We start from the raw sequence: 19081 nt of genomic DNA, 5'->3' as shown, positions 1-19081 counted from the left end.
TATGACAGGTGATGTCTGTGGTCTTGGAACAGGGCCTGGGAAGATAAAAGAAGAGTTAGTACTCCAAGAGCTGCCAAGCCCCAGGTTTTGTACAGTTCCTTCCCAAGTCAGAGCCTCAAATCAGATGTAGAAGCAACTACTACGGTTCACAGGCCTGGGAAATTTAGATTTAGATTGTGATTGAAGATTTAAGTGGGAGAGGGACAAGAGGGCAGGTTTCTAAATATTTGTCATTGCATGGGAAAGGTCAGTAATGAGCTTGACAAGTGGACATATCTCATCTACATGAAAACTGCTTCCATGGTAAGCCTGATTAGAATAGTCACCCCACAATGGGAAAATCTGTCAGCAAATCGCATTTTTAGATCATAGAACACTCATTTAGCCTCCTGTGATCCTAGTATAGAAGGTAGGACAGAGATTTCTCTTGCCCAGTAACAAATGGAGATAGAGAGGCTCAGGGAGAAAAAGAACTCACTTGACACAACACAGAAGTTAAGAGAGACGTCACAATGAGAGCCAGGCATCCTGACTCTTACCCCTTCAGAGCGCCCATTTATTTGAAGCCCTACTATGTGCCTGGAACATATTGGATACTTTGATTTTTGCTTTGTGGCGATAAGCTTTATTTCAAAGTGTCTGCTTCAGTCTCCTCTAGGACAGTGAGTCACATGTGGCCCCTATAAGCATTAGAAAAAATAAAAGGAAAATTCAGAGAAGTGAACTGAATGCCCCCAAGTCCCAAAGTAGGCAGCATTTAAAAAAAAACGTCATCAATGCTTACCCACCTTCTACCACAAAACTTCCCTACAGGCTTGACACAGGTGACAGATTATCTGCTTTGTCATAACTCTGAAAGGGTGAGGTGGACAGTTCCCTCAGGTTTCTCTTCTTTCCGAAAGATGACATATTAGCCGATCAGGGACGTTCATCTTATTAACTCACTATTGCATTGTGCTGAAGGTTGAGTTTCAAGCACATGGTAATGAATGGGGGGGAGGTGTTACTATCCCCAGGGGATAAACTCTGAATGGGAATGTCTAGGAAAGCCAATTTGGAAGGCCCAGAGTTTTAGGATGTGGCCTTTGTTGGGAGGAAAATGTAGGAGCTCTAGTTATCAGACCAGGACCTAGATCTTCAAATAGAAGGGGCTGGCAGTCAGTGTCTCACAGGTACTTTCCAGCCAGCTCCACTCAGCTGCTTCCTGCTACACTCAGGTCTGTCGGAAGCATACTTTATCTCTTCTCAGTAGGCACCAGGATGAGATTCTTGAGCGTGTATGCGTCCGTGTGTGTGCGTGCATGTGAGTAAGAGTGGTCCTATATACTTACGTACTTCGCTACTGCCCTCCCTCCTTTCCTTACTCTGACATTCTATAATTCCCAAATCACTTACATTGTTCTCGCTCCGCTAGGATGCAGTAAAGCCAGTTATATTTTTTCACCTTTTGATTTGGAAGAAAAAGAGAGTGTGTAATGAATACTTTTCCTGGGGAAATGCCTTTTCCAAATGCTGCTCCTAACAAAGCTTCTATTAAATAAACAATTATCGATCCCTCCTTTATTCTAGAAGACAAAGTAGTCCATATATCTCACATCTATATGAAAATCAAATGATGCAAATATTAGGCGTATCACGAGCTTGTTTAGAGAGTCAAATCTTGATTGTACATGAAGGACAAAGAAGGGCAGGACCTACTTTGGATAAAAAAGACGTATTTTGGCAAAGAAAAGTGCTTTATAAGGAAGAAATACTTAAACTCAGACTTAAAGAACAAGGAGCCAGCCATACAAACAGAAATATAATGCAAACCACCAGTCTAAGCCATATATGTAACATTGAATTTTCTGGTAGCCACATTATCCAAGCTAGAAAAAGTCAAATTAATTTTAATATTTCACCCTACATAGCCAAAATATTATCATTTCATAAGCAATCAATATCAAATATTAGTGAGATATTTTCAGCCTTTTTACATATTCTCTTTGAGGCATTCTGTACTTATAGAATATCTCAATTTGGAATAGCCACATTTCAAGTGCTTATTAGAATGTCCAAATAAGTCCACAGTATAGGTAATATTAATTCCACTTACCAGCTGGGGAAACTGAGTCTCAGAAAAAAGGAAGAGAGTTGTCAGAAGCCACACCAACTAGCATTGCTTGGGTTGAACTGCAGTTTTGCCGAGTACAAGTCTAGTACCTATGATTCCCTCTTGTAATCTCCTTTCCTGGATATCTTGGCAGGTCAAACAAATCCCCAGAACTGCTCATGAGCCTCTCCTCTTTGGGTAAGGTTCAGAGTTAAAAAAGTTTATTCGGGAGGAGATACCAGTGAAGGAGAATCTTTTAGGGTTTGTATTCCATATCCGCCCAGAGGAACGGGAATAGCTTCATAAGAATAACACTTAGTCTTATGCTCATGGATCCCCAGGCACGCAGGCCTCCTTGCTCCTCTATTATGTCAGGCATGCACCTAGCTCAGGGCCTTTGCGTTTTCTCTTCCCTCTGTTCTTGTCTTCTGCCAAAATCTTTATGGCTTACATTTGACTTCTTTTAGGAGTGTTCGAATGTCATCTCTTCTGAGAGACCTTCCCTGACTATTTTGTCTTCTAAATCATGTGACTTCTTACCCCGAACTCTCTCGGTGACATATCTTCCTAGGCTAGAAGATACTCTATCTGCAATACTTGTTATGCTTCATCCCCTTTCTAGTGACAAGACTGTAAATGTGGTCTCATTCTTTCTCAGGTGTATGGAACGAGGCAAGCGGATTGATCTTTCCAACAAGACCCTGAAAAATGATCTCCCTACAGGCAACAGGATCCTGTCCATTGAGGAGGTGGTAGTGACAGATGGAGAAAAAACAAAGGTAAACCTCTGGGAATCGCTGTCGTAAAGTGAACTTACAAGCTGTATATGAGTGGGGTTTCTATTCAGACACTTGGTGTTAACATTCCAGGAATGCCTGAGATCTATACACCTGTTCTTGTGCCGGTACCAGGCTATTTTGATTACAATGGCTTGGTAGTATAATTTGATATCTGGTATTGTGATCCCTCCAAAATTTGATTGGTTCAAAATCACAGTTCTTTTTAAATTATTTTTTTAATTTTAATTTACTGATTTTAGAGAGAAAGAAACATCAATTTGTTGTTCCATTTATTTATGCAATTTATGCATTCATTGGTTGCTTCCTCCCTGGCTGGTTTGGCTCAGTGGATTGAGCGTCGGCCTGCGAGCTAAGTGTCGCTGGTTCGATCTTCCAGTCAGGGCACATCAGAGAAGGAAAACTCTGACTCCAAAAAACCTCCGCTGCCTTGCGGCATACCTCCTCAGGGGAAAGGCTAAGGGAGTAAACCCCGACAGAAAATCCGGAGCCGGAGTCCCTAAGGCGGTTCGACGTTGTAGTCAACACCGGCAACTCCTGCGGCGCACCTGAAGCCAAGCTGTATTGACTCCGTCTTTCCCTTGGACCCTTCAGCTGCGAAGAGAGGGGGGGTCTGCTGCATGGGCAACAGCAGACCCTCCATATCACCCTGCCCAGGCTCTGTAGCTTCAGCTTCACTGGAGAGGACACTCCAGCGTCATCGCAAGATGTCGATTCAACACGGGAGGAGACAGATACCGTGTCACTCCCGAGTCGGACTGCACAGCCATTCTCGGCGGTGCAGATAGACTCTTAAGAAGCTACACCATCGTCTCTCGAGACGGACGGCTGCCGACGACGACGGTTGCTTCTTGTATGTGCCTTGACCAGGGATCGAACCCACAATCTTGGCATAGTGGGACGACGCTCTTAACTAACTGAACTATCCAGCCAGAGCTAAAATTACAAAGTTTTATGTCTTGCCCATGCTATATATCCAATTGCACATCAGCAGGAGGGCTTTTTTTTATTGTAGTCATTTAGGGATGCTGGCTGGCAAGATTAGCCATAGTCTCAAGCATTACTCCTTGTTATTCCAGAGAGAAAGAACTATGGAGGTTTTCTCCATAACAATTAAGTGGTCTAGTTTAGAACAGACCAATGTCATTTGCATTCTCAAATCCTTGGCCAGAAATAAATCACATGACCCCATTCAATCACAAGAGATCTAGAAAGAAAAATCTACTATGTGCCTGAAGGGGACAAGAATAAAACAATATCTGGTGAATAGCATTAATAACTACTATACAGCATTCCCTCACTTATCATGGGTATTATGTTCTAGACCCACCCCCACGAAGTAGGAGCCTTACATTTATTCTACACTCTTAAATCTATGTAACTTTAACAACATACGTATACAGTACTGCAAAATCCTGCGGTATAGCAAAACATGCGCGATAAATAATTAAATATAATATTTTTTTAAATCCCGCGATACAGTGAGGCCCGATAAGTGAACCGCGATATAGTGTACCTTGTTAACTGTGACTAATGCATCACTTCTCTCATTTTAGACTCTGAGCACCCTGAAGATTCTGGCCAGCAACATTTCTGGTATATACTACTGCATAGCTATAAACAAGGTTGGCGTTGATGAGAGAAGCATGCAGTTCTATGTCTCAGGTAAATTCTGAAGTGGGGAGGATAAAGCAGGCTGAGGCAGGTCTTCTAAGGTGTGATTAGAGATGCAGGGAAAATGTACCTTTGCTCAGCCAGCTAAACTCCAAGCCTGCAAAGTTGACTGATAATCTATACCTGAAAGCTCATTATTTGAGGTTAAGGCAAAATTATGCTGAAATGCCAATATCCTGGAAAGTGTTAAACATTAACACTTTAGCAAGAATCTGATTGTTATAACTTCCTTTTGTTTTGTTTAATTATAGTATTCTCAGCTTCCTTGCACCATGATCTAATTGCTTTTTTTCAAGATCTGCTTAAAATGAAGTTGTAATCATTAATCCAGGTGATAGATGATGAGAATAAAATCTCAGGAGTTGATTTCCATATTAGTGTATAACTCAAGTAATTTATTATAATTTTATTTTATTTATTTTAAAATTAATTTTACTGGGGTGTCATTTGTTAACCAGATGATAGGCCCTCTCTCCAGCTTTCTAGCTCATTTGAGCAGTACTCTCTGTGTCTTTGTTTTTGTTGAATACTTAGATCCTAAAATATTACTCCCGAAAATAACCTTACCCATCCTTCCCCCATATAGACCTCATCAAGATGAACTTCTTAGCACTGTTTGGTGCAGCAAGCCACAGTGTAATGTTCACACAGAAAACACACATCCACACAGAAAGACAGTAGTTTCTTCATAGTTCCTGTCGTGGGAACTCAGGCCTGCCTAACGTATGGGAATTATTACAGAGGATACATGTAGCTAAGAATGAAACATTGGACATAGTCATTTAGACTTTCAGAAAACCCTCTGTGTAGAAACTCTTGAGAATGACCCACCCTAGAGACAATGGAAAAGGAATGAAGCCACAATGGAAGTGCAAGAATGATTTATGTAAGTGAACAAAAGAAGGCCTGCTCTGGGATTTGTTCTAAGACTGGTCTTGATCTAAAAAGAGGATTCGCAGTGATAGGTTCCAAGCTCTTAGATAATATTAAGCATTTTCAGATAGTGCAAAGCTGAGCCAACAGGGGGACACTTGAGGGTGATTTCTGAAGGCAATGGGCCTAGGAACTAGGGACAGCACTTAGCCCAGAGAATGGGTGAGGCAAACCAAGGGCACTTTATGTCCAAACCCTCTTGGCTTCTGTCTCCATCTCCTTCAAGTCCTGTGCAAAATAATAATAATAATAACAATGACGATGACGACGACAAGGCAGACTTTGTGCCTGTAGCTTTAGTAGAAAGAAAGTTCTGGAAGGCAGAAGACAACATTATGTCTCATACTAGGCCTAGGGTCCATGAGTGGACAAATGTCCCCCCACCACACACGAGAGTGGTGGCAGGAAGGTCAGTCTTTTCTTTTCCACTTCTTTTTTCCTGATCAGCAACTTCTCTCTTTCCTGAGTTGTGTTATAGCTTCATGGGAAACAGCTGGAGTGAGCTAGGAAGGTTCAAGGAGGGATGTCCCAACAGAATAGCATGAGCTCCCAGTTTAGGAAAGGCTGAAAAGGACTAGGCTTCTGCCTCCTGAAGAAACAGAATGACTGCTTCCAATCCCGGGCAGCAAAGTGTTCTCCCAGACGCACATAATTCCTGAACCTTTATTGGATGCCCAGAAAAAGAGACTGTTTCGTGTCTTATCTCTTATCGTCAGAAAAATAGAGGCACAGAGGGGAATAAACAAATGTACAGACTTTGGCCAGTCCTAACTGGCAAGTGTCAAACACGAGAAGTGGTCCCCAAGGGAGATAGGATTATTCAAACAAACTCCACCACCAATTAATTATGCATCAAATATACTGAGTTTAACTATAATTTCTTTGCTGTAATTTCAGCTCCCCCCTACACACACACACACACACACACACACACCTGCATTGTGTTCTCTGTGGAAACAGCCTGGTGATTCACTTATCAAGCAACCTTTGCTAGATTATACATTGTTATGTGTCCCAATAAGCCTGATTTCCCCTAACCTGCACAAAGAAAAAAGCTAAAGGACTTTGTTTATGCATCAGCCATCTTCATTACCAATGAATGCCCCATCTAGTTTATTCTGGTGAGAGAGGGGGAATATGGTGATGTTAGGGTATAAGACAACTCCAGCCCAAAGGAGAATTAGGATGAGCCCCAACAGAACAGAGGGTCTTTACTATTGTCTCGTTTCTGCTTAGCAAAAAGGATGGACCTTCCTGAGCAGATGGTAAGAAAAAAGTTAATGGGTCATATTCAAACCTCTCTGCCTGAATATATGTGGAATTAAGTAGAATCAAACCCCTTCTAGTATGTGTTGCTCAGAATACAAATAGGATAATCCACAAGAATTCTCTGCCTGAGCCTAACAGTGAATGTGGCATATCAGCTACTCATCTTTTCCAGATAAAATTAAACTGAGTATTAAAAACGTGGGCACCCAAAAGATGAAGAGTGTAGTATGAACTGCAAATGGAGTCTCTAAACTCTTTTTTACCATAATAGCATGACTGGGACTTCTCTCATTTGTAACTAAAGCCCCATAAGGATTCTGATTTTCAAGCAAAATAGTGCTTTGTGAATGGCATCACTTCTGCCCTAACTAAGGGATATACATACATTGAATATTGAATAACTAAAAAAATAAGTACGATTAAAATCACATGTCTAATATTGTATTTTTATTCATTGGACTTGTTTGTAATTTTTTTACAGCCCCAGATTGTAGGTTGAAGTCTGTCCTTTTAAGGAAGAAATAGCTCATTTAAAAAGATTTGTCTGTTACAAGCTGATAATTTGAGCTCAGCTGACCTTTGCTCCCTGCCATGGTTTATATCTTGAGTTGCAGCAATGCTAAAACAAACACAAGGAAGTTGGAATTGAGATTTTTATACCCAAAGCCCCTTGGCTGTCTCTGGCAAACTTCCAAAAGCTTTGATGTATATGACTTCATTTCTTTCCCATTTGTCACAAAAATCAATGGCATTGTGGTTTCCAGATAAAAGTTTTTCCTTTAAAAATAATGTATTTGTTTCTGATTACAGTGTACAGGGAAGGCACAAGGGCAATGCCTGTGATTTTGTGGCTGTGCATCCCAGCCTGTGCATCTGCAAATACACTTATAAAATACGAGGTTCATCCTGTCCCCAGGCGTCACCTCACATCCTAAAAGCTGCAGAGTATAGTTTCTGACCATATGGGAAGTTTAAGCGTGTGTTTTCCAGCTGAGTTATAAATATTAAGACTGAACTAGCTGTTCCAACTCTTGAGTTTCTAAAACTCTCATGAGTACATCACAGGGAAATTATGGTGTACAGCTCTTAGAGTCATTTCAATGTTTTAAAATGCCTTTCTTAAACAGCAGTGACTAAGGCCCCTTCTGTGTTCCCAGCATTCTAAGGCTCAGGGCGCCCTGGGGGTCCTCCACATCCTAGGGCAGTGATGGAGGAAGGAAAGGCCAAGCCAAGCATAAGGAACTAACAGTCAATTTTACTGGGCTCAGACCAGGAGTCCATAAGTCTTGAGGACCTCTGTGTATTTGTCAGTTTTCTTCTCCACATTCTTTTCAGCCTCCTTCCATAGCCTCATGAGCAGCTTTTTTTTCTTTTTTTTCCCCTGGTAATGGATTTTGGCCTTCTCCTTCCTCTCCTCTAGAGTGGCTGTGACTGGCTGGTACTTCCAGCCAACCTCATGAGCCAAGCACCCTAGGTAGGCAAACTTCCATGTAAGCTTCAGACACACAACCTTGAGGGCAGCACAAACCACTATTTGCTTTCTTTCTTTTTTAATTTTTAATTTAAAAAAAAAACTATTGATTTTTGAGAGAGAGAAGGAGGAGAGAAAGAGATATATCAGTTTTTTATTGCACCCACTTATGCATTAATTGGTTGGTTCTTTTATTTTTTATTGATTTGAGAGATGGGGGGAGAGGGAGAAGAGAGAGGAGAAATTTGTCATTCCAGTTACTGATGCACTCATGGGTTGATTCTTGTATGTGTCCTGACCTGGGATTGAACCTGCAACCTTGGCATATCGGGACAATGCTCTTAACCAACTGAGCTACCCAACCAGGGCCCATTTGCTTTTTCTTGTCATAGGGCAGCAGGATCCCATCAAACACCTGACACCCTAAAAGCTGCGGTCTAATGCAGCCTGGTCTCGCTCAGTCTCTAGGGCAGAATGCTTCACACGATCCACCAAAAGGAGGTGGCCAGGGGCTGCTAAATGGTAAGGGTGGCCGGGATGGGTTGGTGTTCATCCACTGGTGGAGAAAGACCAGTACTTCAACTTGTTTCTGTAGAAATGGACAGAAATGTTGTTGCCCTCAGAGCGTCCAACCACCACCTTCCAGCCCAGCAGCACCTGTTTGGCCACAATGGCCTCCAGACAGCCCAGAAGATGGCCTCGGCCATTGAGCACCAGGGCCTGCCCCTGCCCCATCTTCAGCAGTTGCCTGAGAAAGGTCGAATAGTTTTTTGACATTCACGGGATGCTCTGTGCTTCTTATATGCTTCAGATGGAGAATTTTCTGGACAGCTTTTGGCTTTTCCAGAAGCAGAATGCATGGGAAGGTATTCCTAAAGAATGAAGGGCCAAAGTAATGGGGTGCAGAAAAGCTTTTGTTAATTGTTCCTTCTCAGTGTCCTTGAATCACACGTTGCCAGGATGCTAAAGTTTCCTGATAGGCCGCCTAGTCAAACCTTCCCCCCTCTTCTCCTAATGCTTTAGTTGTAACCATACCTTTTCCACCGAGAAGTCATTCCGCTTCAGCTTGAGTGTTCCTCGTGATAGAGAACCATTTCCCTACTTCCCGAGGTGGCCCGTTTCCTCTTGTGGCGTCTCTATTAGAAATGTTGTCCTCGTGCTAAATTTGCTTCCACCCACATTCCTAATCCCACTGAAGCTGCAGCAAAGTCTGTCTGCTTCCTCTTCCTAGTGACAGACCTTCAAACATCTGAAGACAAAAATATCCAGATTCTTGAGGCTGAATCCCTGCATCTGGTTCCCATAAGCCGTGCTTTCTCATATGAGAAAGTAAGCGTTTTCCTTTCGTGAGTCATTGGAGACATCTATGTTAGGCTGGGGCGGGGAAAGAAGGCGGTGACACATCCTCTGAGATGTCAGGCCGCACACCCATAGACCCACACAGCCATATAGGGGAGGGGGAAGAAAGGAAAGCAGGCAGGGGGCTCAAATGCAGCCAGCAAACCTGGCCGTGACTTCCCGGTAAGTTCACTAGTCCGGTCAATTTCAGTCATGCCGATACCAGAACGACCTTCTTGCCTCTCCTCTAAAAAAGGCTCTCAATATCAATGCCTTCACTTAGGCTATTATAACAAAATACCACAGACTGGATGGCTTAAACAATAGGAATTTATTTCTTCTAGTTCTTGAGCCAAAGGAAATCTGAGATCAATGTGCTGGCCAATTCGATTCCTTGGTGAGGGCTCTCTTTCTGGCCTGCAGGCATCTGCCTTCTCATTGTGTCTCCACATGGAAGAAGGTGAGAAAGCTCTGGTCTCTCTTCCTCTTAAAAGGATACTAATCCCATCATAAGGACTTCACTTTCGTGGCCTGATATAAACTTCAAATTACCTCTGAAAGGTCCCACTTCCAAATAGCATCGCATTGAGTTTTAGGACCTCGACATAGGCACTTGGGGGAGCGGTGCACAAAAATTCAGTCCATAATAATAAATAGCTCATCCATGCCAGTACTGAGTTCTTTGTTAAACAGGACATTACTAGTTTCAGGAGCTATAGCTGAATCCAGGGCTTTGTCTTTACCTGTCAAGATTTCAGACATACGTGAGAACTTTTGTAGGGGAGCATGACTCAGCCTGGCACGAAACAAGGCTGCTTACCTTTCCGAGACCCTCTGACATTCTGGTGCCTGACTTTATAATAGCTTTAAGGCTAGTAAGCTTAGCTATATTCAACTCATCTCCCAAAAGTCAGTCTTTAGGATCCCGTCATTATATTCTTGTCGACTCTATCACAGAAAAGGTTATCATTAATCATAACATCTTAAAACATTTGTCAATAATTGTTGAGTGTTCACAAAGTGCTTTATAGTAGCCAAGAAGGGATTCCTGACCCGAATCAGTTTTATAACTGAAAGAATCAGTTTGGGCAGGGACCATCAAAAGGGCTTCAAAAAGCAGGGAACACTGATTGATGAACAGGTATTATTCACAAAAATACAGAGGTTGGGAATAGCATTTCAAGGGAAGAAGGTGGCGTGAGCAAAAGTTAGGCAGAGCGGAATGAACCCATTAAGATTTGTTCGTTCTACCAATATTCATTGACAAGCACTGTGCTAGGTGTTAGGGCCATTGCCCTGAGTGACACTTGTGTGGTCCTTGTCCTCATAGAGCGGTGGTTCTCCACCTTCCTAACGCAGCGACCCTTTAACACAGTTCCTCATGTTGTGGGGACCCCCAACCATAAAGTTATTTTCGTTGCTACTTCATAACTGTCATTCTGCTCCTGTTATGAATCGTCATGTAAATATCTGATAGGCAGGATGTATTTTCACTGTTACAAATTGAACATAATTAAGGCATAGTGATGAATCACAAAAACAATAGGTAATTATATATGTGTTTTCCGATGGTCTTAGGCGACCCCCGTGAAAGGGTCGTTCGACCCCCAAAGGGGTCGCAGATTGAGAACCGCTGTCATAGAGCTTACATCGCAACGATGGAAAGAAACAGTAAACAAACGAACAAATACATAAACATTTGCTACTTGTGATAAGTGCATGAAAGGGAGAGTAGTAAGGTAGAATGAGGAAGCCTGCTTTAGAGTGGGTGGGCAGAGGAGACCTGTCTGAGGAGGTAAAGTTTGCCTTGGCATTGAACGGTTACCTCAAGCCAATGTGATCTCTGTGGAGCGCGTGTAGAAACTGGGTGTGTAAAACCCGATTTGTGGCGAAGCTGGGTGACGTAGTTAGTTGGTGGGCAAGAATGGGGCCTTAGAGGAGCCTACTAGGAATAAGTGAGGGAGGAATATTGACTATTTGGGAGCAGTGGGGAGTCACCGAGAGCTTCAGATAGTGGTTTTGGTCACAAAGTTACGGTTCGGACGGTGAGTGAGGTAGCTGGTGGAGATAGTTTGGAGTATGGAGAGAATGGAGGACAGCAACCCAGTTAGATAAGCGTTTCACTGTTCAGGCATGAGGTCATGACTGCCCAGACTAGGATAGCTGCATAGAGGGGACTGAGAGGAAGGGTGAAGGGAAAGCTGTGGCAAAGGAACAATGGGTAGGACTTGGCAACTGATGGCAGATGGGCTGTAGAAGGTGAGGGGAGCAGAAGAATCAAAGATGATAGTGAAGTTTTAAGTCTTCGTCGATAGGAAAACGATGCCTTCCACCACAGAACAATTTAAAGGAAGAGGTGGTCTGAGGGGAATAAAATCAAAGAAGTATTTTTGGTTATTAAATTGTTGACGCACTAATGGGATCCCCAAGTAGAAATGTCCAGCAGACAAATGGCAATGTGGCCTAAGAGTGGCCACAGAGAACAAAAATAGCTCCACGTTTGGCCCGTGCTTGTGGGAATACAAAAATTCAGTGGAGGAGGGGGCAGTGATTCCACATTCAGCAGTCACTTACACATGCCTGAATGTGCCTTTGGCCTCCACAGCCTGCTGCTGGTGTTCAAAGCCATGAAGGTTCGCTGCTGCGTGGGTTAGATAGCAGGGATCTAGAATTTGAAATCTGTCAGTTCAACCATTCAGCCAACCATATTCTTCCATCTGGAACATCACTGCTCTGGTTGATCGATCAAGACGTAGACTTTATTGAATTCATTGGGGTTACATGGTTAATTAAATAGGTTTCAAGTGGACAATTCTATAATACAACATCTGCATATTGTATTGTATGTTCACCCCTCATAGACTAGTCTGTTTCCATCAGCATTTATCCCCTCTTGACCCTCTTCTACCTGTCCCATCCTCCCAAAATTTTTTTTTTAAATACTGATCCTATTCTGATGCAAGAGATACTAGGTAAAAGGCATTAAGAAATTATTTGTTTTCATAAAAACATTTTGTGAACCTTAATAAAAATGTAAGTGTACTAAACTTGGTAGAATTTATCAAGGTAAATGTCGGTAGAGAAAACATTGAGAAAATCTTGGGGTGCTGGAAGCAAGTAGCTGCAAGAAACAATAATACAATGGTACGACAAGTAGAATATTTTAATCATTTAATTCTAATTTCAAAGCTTTGACCGGCTCTCCACTGGCTCCCCCTCCCCTGCTGACATAAACACAAAACCAATGTATGAAAACCTTGAGGCCCGGATCAGGACCGCTGGTTGTTCTTACCCAACAGCTAATCTCCCCAGACTCTCTGTAGCCATTGCCATTTAAAATGAAGTGTGTGCAAAGCTGTGTGTGTGTGTGTGTGTGTGTGTGTGTGTGATGTTCAGAAGTGAAACTTGATGTATCTCTTTGGGGTAAGGACATTGGTATGGTAGCCAAGTATTTATTTATAATTTATATCAATTCTATTTGCAAAAAGAATTAAAAGTGTTCCTGCATGTTCTGTTTCAAGTGAAAATCTGGGTATTCAGAGTTGCATTTTGCCAAAGGCCTCTCTTTCTTTCCAAATCCCATCTGTGGTAAACTATTCAGTGTTAGTATCTGGCTTAGAGCTGTTGTGCTTCCTTTTTTGTTTTTCTGGGGAATTTGCATTTAAGTGCTATTTTCCTGTAGACATCATGTTTTAATTCAACCAAAAAGCATCCGTAGTGTAGATTCCAAAACAAGAACTCACCTGTGGAGAGGCAGCATGAAATGGCAAAAATGCAAACTCGAAGCAGTAGGCCTGGTGTCTCAGTCTTGTTCCTGCCATTTATTGGGTGTGTGTTCTTTCTTAATCTGTGAAGTGAGGTTGGTGATATTATTTGTCTCAGGTTTGTTTTAAAAATTAACATGACAGAACTGCTGTGAAGGTTTGTAAGTTGGACAATAAATACATTAGTCACTTATAATCACAGACTCTCAGACTCTGTAATACTCTGGTGATAATATTGTGTGGGGATTATTTGGCCCAATCAACATCGTATCAGTCAAAACACTTAATTGCCTACCTTCTTCATAACAGGAGATTTATATGAAAATATTTTTAAAGCTCTGCCCACACCTACTTGGGAACTAATTCAGAGCTATGTGTCGCTAAAAGAGGCCTCTGCCACTGTTAGCATTTAGAAAGAAACTCAGGAAATGACATCAAAAACAATGTAGTTGGGTCTTTGCTACTAGACACTTGTCCTTGATGAAGTGTGTTTTGTCTCTACAACTTGGTTTTCAGGAAAAAGAACGAAACATGTTGTTCTATGGCTCTTTCTTGGGCCTAGTCATATTCACAGTGACATTTCTTCACCCTCACAGATGTGGCTGGCTTCATGGAGACAGAACCCCTGGTCTCGGTGATCGAGGGCTATGATGCTCAGCTCACGTGCAAGGCAGCTAAATTTATCTACACACACCTCGCTTGGTTCAACCCCCTTGGACAGAAGATTCCTGTTATGTACACGGAAAGCTTAAAAACTAACTACTCCATCTCGCTGACGCTGGTGATTAAGAATGCGACCCAGAAAGATAAAGGGCGGTACAGGTGCAAGGCATGGACCCAGAGGAATATCACCAAGATGCTGCAACACAATACTCAGCTCTTCATTAGAGGTACAATTGGAGAGATTTCCCTAAAACTTCTTAGCATTTGAGACAACTGCTGGGTGGGCTATGGAACCAGACTAGGGCTCTTGCTTCTATATTGCTTATAGGCTGGGCCAGTCAGTCTTTTGTTTCCTGAAGCCTCCTAGATACATTTCAAAATAAGGATCTGAATGAATTGCATACTCTGTGTCAAACAAATGATAGAGAACTTGGGAAATGGAACTTTTTGGTCCTTCCAATACCGAAACTCTTCAGCAGCCACTTTTATTTCTTCAGCTGACTAAAGATGACCTTACTAAATGTGAGGATTACAGAGTAACTTGAAGAGTACCAATGCAAACCACCAAACACTTAACCTATACAGTATATTTTTATCCCCATCTATTTTCCCTTCTCCCAAATATGGTAACGCTTAACCATTCAAATCTCTAATTAAATATGAGGGGTGAGACAGAGATTAAATGACATATTTATGGTACTGAAAATCTTGTCTTCTTCTACCCTGGTTTCTACAGAAAGAGTTGCTCCATCCATTATTGAGAATCTTACCAATATTGAGGTCAACATCAGTGGCAAGATTTTGCTGGATTGCAAAGTGAATGGAACGCCATGGCCTAACATCCACTGGTTGAAGAACGGAGTTCCTATTCACCCTGCTTCAGGTAAGTCTGAAGATCTTGTGGAGTTGTTTCCAATCAAGACAGCCTGAGCTGATGCAACTCCTTAGAGATCAATTGGCTGAAACTGTTCTGAGATTGACATATAAGTAGGGGGCTTCACATACTCTAAGACTGGGCTTCAATGCAAACACCTCAGATAATAATTGGGGGGGCATTGTTGATGCAGGAATCTTCTTTGACAACAACTACCTTATTATTGAACGAGCCAAAAAAGAAGATGAGGGCTTATATCAGTGCAAAGCGACCAATGAGTTGGGGGAAGTCAGCACCACAGCTTTTATCACTGTGGAAGGTAAGTTGGAAAATTTCTGTCTATATTGATAATCAGTAATGGAGCTCAAAAAAGAAAGGAAACGCATTTGGTGGTGGGGACACAGTGTGGAATGGCCATGAAGAAGGCAAGCATGAGTATACACTTAATATATCCTCTTTCAGCAGGAAGGTATGTGGAATAGTATGATTTGGAAAACCTGAATTCAGAACCCCAAACTTGTTGCAAACTCGATGGGATTTTGCATAAGTCATTTAGCCATTTTGGGTCTCAGATTTATCATTTCTGAAATGAGAATAACACCAGCTGTACGCTGCCTTTCAGAGGTGATATGAATGAAGACCAAGATATGGGCATGCTTTACAAAATATAAAATATCAAATAAGATCACTTCCCTTTGGTTAGTTGGCAACTATTGGATGGCATTTGGAAATATGAACATAGAAAGTTAGACTTTTGATCATCTTTCATTGTAAATATGAAGCCCAAAGAAAGTCAGACACTTGTTGAAGGTTATAGCAAGGTATTTTGACTCCAATGTCCTATGCTATTATGATGAGTATTTAATGATTAAGGACAAAGTTGTATCTGTTGAAAGACATGCTAAGGGTTGGAATAACCATCTCAGCATTCCTAAAGTCTTTTTCACATTCAGCAGACCAGGCCAACCATATAAACTGATAGGATATTCTGGTCTCCCAGTGGTCTGAGATAATCCAGCGTCTGAACTATAAAAGCAGAAAATTGGTAATAATAAGATAGCTAACATAAGTTATATGCCATATATGGTGCTATTTTCACTTCTCACTATCTCATTTAGTACTCTGGATAACCTATGTAGTAGGTATTTTATTGTCCCCATTTTTAGATGGAGAAACTGGGGCACAGAGAGGTTAATAACTTGCCCAAGGTCATGCAGCTGGTAAGTGGTAGAGGCAGGATTTGAACTCAGGCAATCCAATGTCATACCTCACACCTATTTTCCCTTTTGTTCTTGAGAGTCAGCTGATTAGGTAGAACATAACTTTAAATGTCTCATTTCGGCTTTCTGCCTCAGGTTGTATTTATATACACATATACACACGTGTGTGTATGTATATGTATGTATGTGTGTGTATGTATTCAGCTCATTCTTTTGAGTCATCTAGTACAATTATCAGGGATGTTTTTCTCTAAGTCTCAGAAGTCAATCACCACATTCCATAAAAATTTCACAAGTACACACACATACACACACAGACACACACACAATTTTGGCACTTGGTGACATTTGTCTTTTATAAATGAAATGTGCTTTTAAAAAGGCAGTAATTTTCTCTTTCTTTCTCTCAGTCTCTGCAGTGACCTTATTCTTATTTTAATAAATTCTGTGTTCAATGTCTTTACAGGCTCTGAAGACAAATCCAATATTGAAGTCATCATTCTTGTTTGTACTGGCCTTGCAGCTACCCTTTTCTGGCTTCTTCTAACCCTGGTCATTCGTAAACTCCGAAAGGTAAGGGAGAAAACGTACTTGGAAGCCTTAGGGCTGGCTCATGTGCAGTTTAGATAGTTTTAAGGCTGAATCTGGTACATGTTTTGTCTCAGATAAATCTCTTGGTAGATGGTACTATCTATCTAATCAACAAAGACTGTGTGCAAGCAGAGTGTGTGTGTGTGTGTGTGTGTGTGTGTGTGTGTGTGTGTATGAGAGAGAGAGGGAGGGGGGAGAGAGAAGGAGAGAGAAAGAGGTATTAGGGGCTAAATTGTAATGACATTTTTACTTCTTGCCTCTTAAAACATTGGGAACTGGTGTAACAACACATCTATCCACTCAGGTTCTATCTCAATATTTTTAAGTTTTATTTTTCAATTACAGTTTACATTTAGTGTTATATTAATTTCAGGTGTACAGCACAGTGGTTAGAAAACTGTATACTTTACAAAGTGATCTTCCTGATATTTCCAGTACCCACCTAGCATGTTGCATAGTTATTACAGTATTATTGACTATTCCCTAGGCTGTACTTACATCCCTAGGACTATTTTGTAGCTACCAATTTGTGCTTCTCAATCCCTTCACCTTTTCTCACCCAGTCCCCCAACCCACATCTCATCTGGCAACCACCAGTTTGCACTCTGTGTCTATGATTCTATTTCACTTTTGTTTCTTCATTTATTTTGTTCTTTAGATTCTACATGTAAGTGAAAACATATGGCATTTGTCTTTCCCTCTCTTACTTATGTCACTTGGTATAATACCTTCTAGGTCCATCCATGCTGTCATAAACGATAAGATTTCATTTTTTATGGCCAAGTAATATTCCATTATATAGATGTACCACCACTTTTTAATCCCCTCATCTATTGATGGGCCCATCTCTAATTCTAAGTTAATACACCTAATGCTGTCAAGGATAATTCTTAGAAGATAATAATGTATTAGCTGGGTTGATGTTTAATATTCATATCTATGGCTACATACATTTTATATCAATTAATGTGATATATTTTTGTAGAACATGGATTTAGCATTTAACGGCCACAACTAAAACCTTATTAAGAGATAAATTGGCTTTTATTTACTTTCGCTTCTAAGGTTACTTATTTTAAAAAACCATTTTTTATGTATTACAAACTCCATTTTGTACAAGTTAAACTATTAAGAGAGAAATTAAAGTGTCAATTTAGGCAGAATCTACTTTCACTGAGTACCGATGCAGGTAGTTGGCAAGGAAACAAGATGAAGCCTGACTTACAAAATGTGTCAAGAAGTCTAGCAGGCCAAGCTAATGGGCAGCTGCCGTAGATATTCCAGGGGTGTCATAGAGCTCCAAGGTTTCCTGCTAGTTAAGCCATTAGGGACATATCTCAAACCTAAACGAGGCAGCTGTCACTCATCCGTTAGTTTCTTCTGACTCCAGGGACTCAGATTTCTTTTCTCAAATGACTCTGACTGTCTTACACTATTTCACAGATTTCCCTTAGGGGTGGCTACAGAGTTGGCCAATCTTACTGGTTTACCTTTCCTTGCTAACATTGAACACAAGAACCAGACCTTTGGATTTAAAGGGTTTCAATGTTACCACTAAAAGGAAACAGGTGGGACAAAAATTAATGCAGGGATGGGAGAGGAGGTTGACAGAAGTTCCTGGACCTTATTAAAAGTTCTCCTAGATATTAGCTTTAGTCTGGGATCCCTTAGTCCACATATCTTTCTGCTTCTCTTCTTTATTAATAGAGGTAAAACTTAACAAATCTTCTCCCCTCCCTAGAACATCCCTTCTCTTTCCACAACATCTTGACATAAGGATGGAGATAGAGGTTGGAAATCAAGGCTATATCTTAGACTCAAGTCAGGCATTTTAATCTTAGGACTCTAAATGGATGACTTCCCATTTGGTCTCCATGGGCTTGAAGATAGTTCCCTACTCTTCCCTGACCCCCTTAATCGCAAGTTCAGGCCCTGGTCAATTCTGGGACAAGAGCAGAAGCAGATTTAATGGTGGGTACACCGGGCGTGCGCCCTGGGCCCCGACTTCTGAAGGTCCCCGCAAAACCCCAACTTGACACTTTTTTCTAATGACACCAAGTTTGATTTCATTACTACGCTGCATACAATATGGTTAACATATATTTTAATTTTCTCTCTCTCTCTCTCTCTCTCTTTTTAGGAGCCCAATATTTTCTTCTGCACCCAGGGCCTCAACCGACATTAATCCGCCTCTGTGCGAGAGGCATAATCCCCCAGCATGCACATATTTCTTCCCTGCTCCTAACTTACTGTGTGACTTTCAGGAATTCTTTACCTCTCTGATCATTTCTTTCTCTATCTCTAAAGTGAGGAGATTGGACTAGAGTAGTGTTTCAAATATAATTTTTATGCAAGGGCCATTAATGAGAAGTACATTTTCTGCCATGATCCAGCA

At 41.4% G+C, this 19081-nt stretch overlaps 1 protein-coding gene and 1 pseudogene across 1 annotated transcript in view; one reads left to right on the top strand and one right to left on the bottom strand.

The window, feature by feature from the left end:
• LOC149990424 (vascular endothelial growth factor receptor kdr-like) overlaps positions 1-19081 on the top strand; it is a 147608-nt gene that overhangs the window by 87114 nt on the left and 41413 nt on the right. The window contains exons 12-17 of the mRNA XM_090264466.1: positions 2751-2871; positions 4446-4554; positions 13935-14228; positions 14738-14884; positions 15069-15194; positions 16562-16668. Coding sequence (XP_090120592.1) covers positions 2751-2871; positions 4446-4554; positions 13935-14228; positions 14738-14884; positions 15069-15194; positions 16562-16668 — 904 coding nt within the window. The remainder of the gene's footprint in view (positions 1-2750; positions 2872-4445; positions 4555-13934; positions 14229-14737; positions 14885-15068; positions 15195-16561; positions 16669-19081) is intronic.
• On the bottom strand, positions 8030-8971 carry LOC149990425 (large ribosomal subunit protein uL13-like; annotated as a pseudogene).

This window comes from Furipterus horrens, unplaced genomic scaffold, assembly GCF_987537825.1.
Source record: "Furipterus horrens unplaced genomic scaffold, mFurHor1.1.pri manual_scaffold_17, whole genome shotgun sequence".
Taxonomy (NCBI): Eukaryota; Metazoa; Chordata; class Mammalia; order Chiroptera; family Furipteridae; genus Furipterus; species Furipterus horrens.
This window is presented reverse-complemented; position numbering and strand designations above follow the sequence as displayed.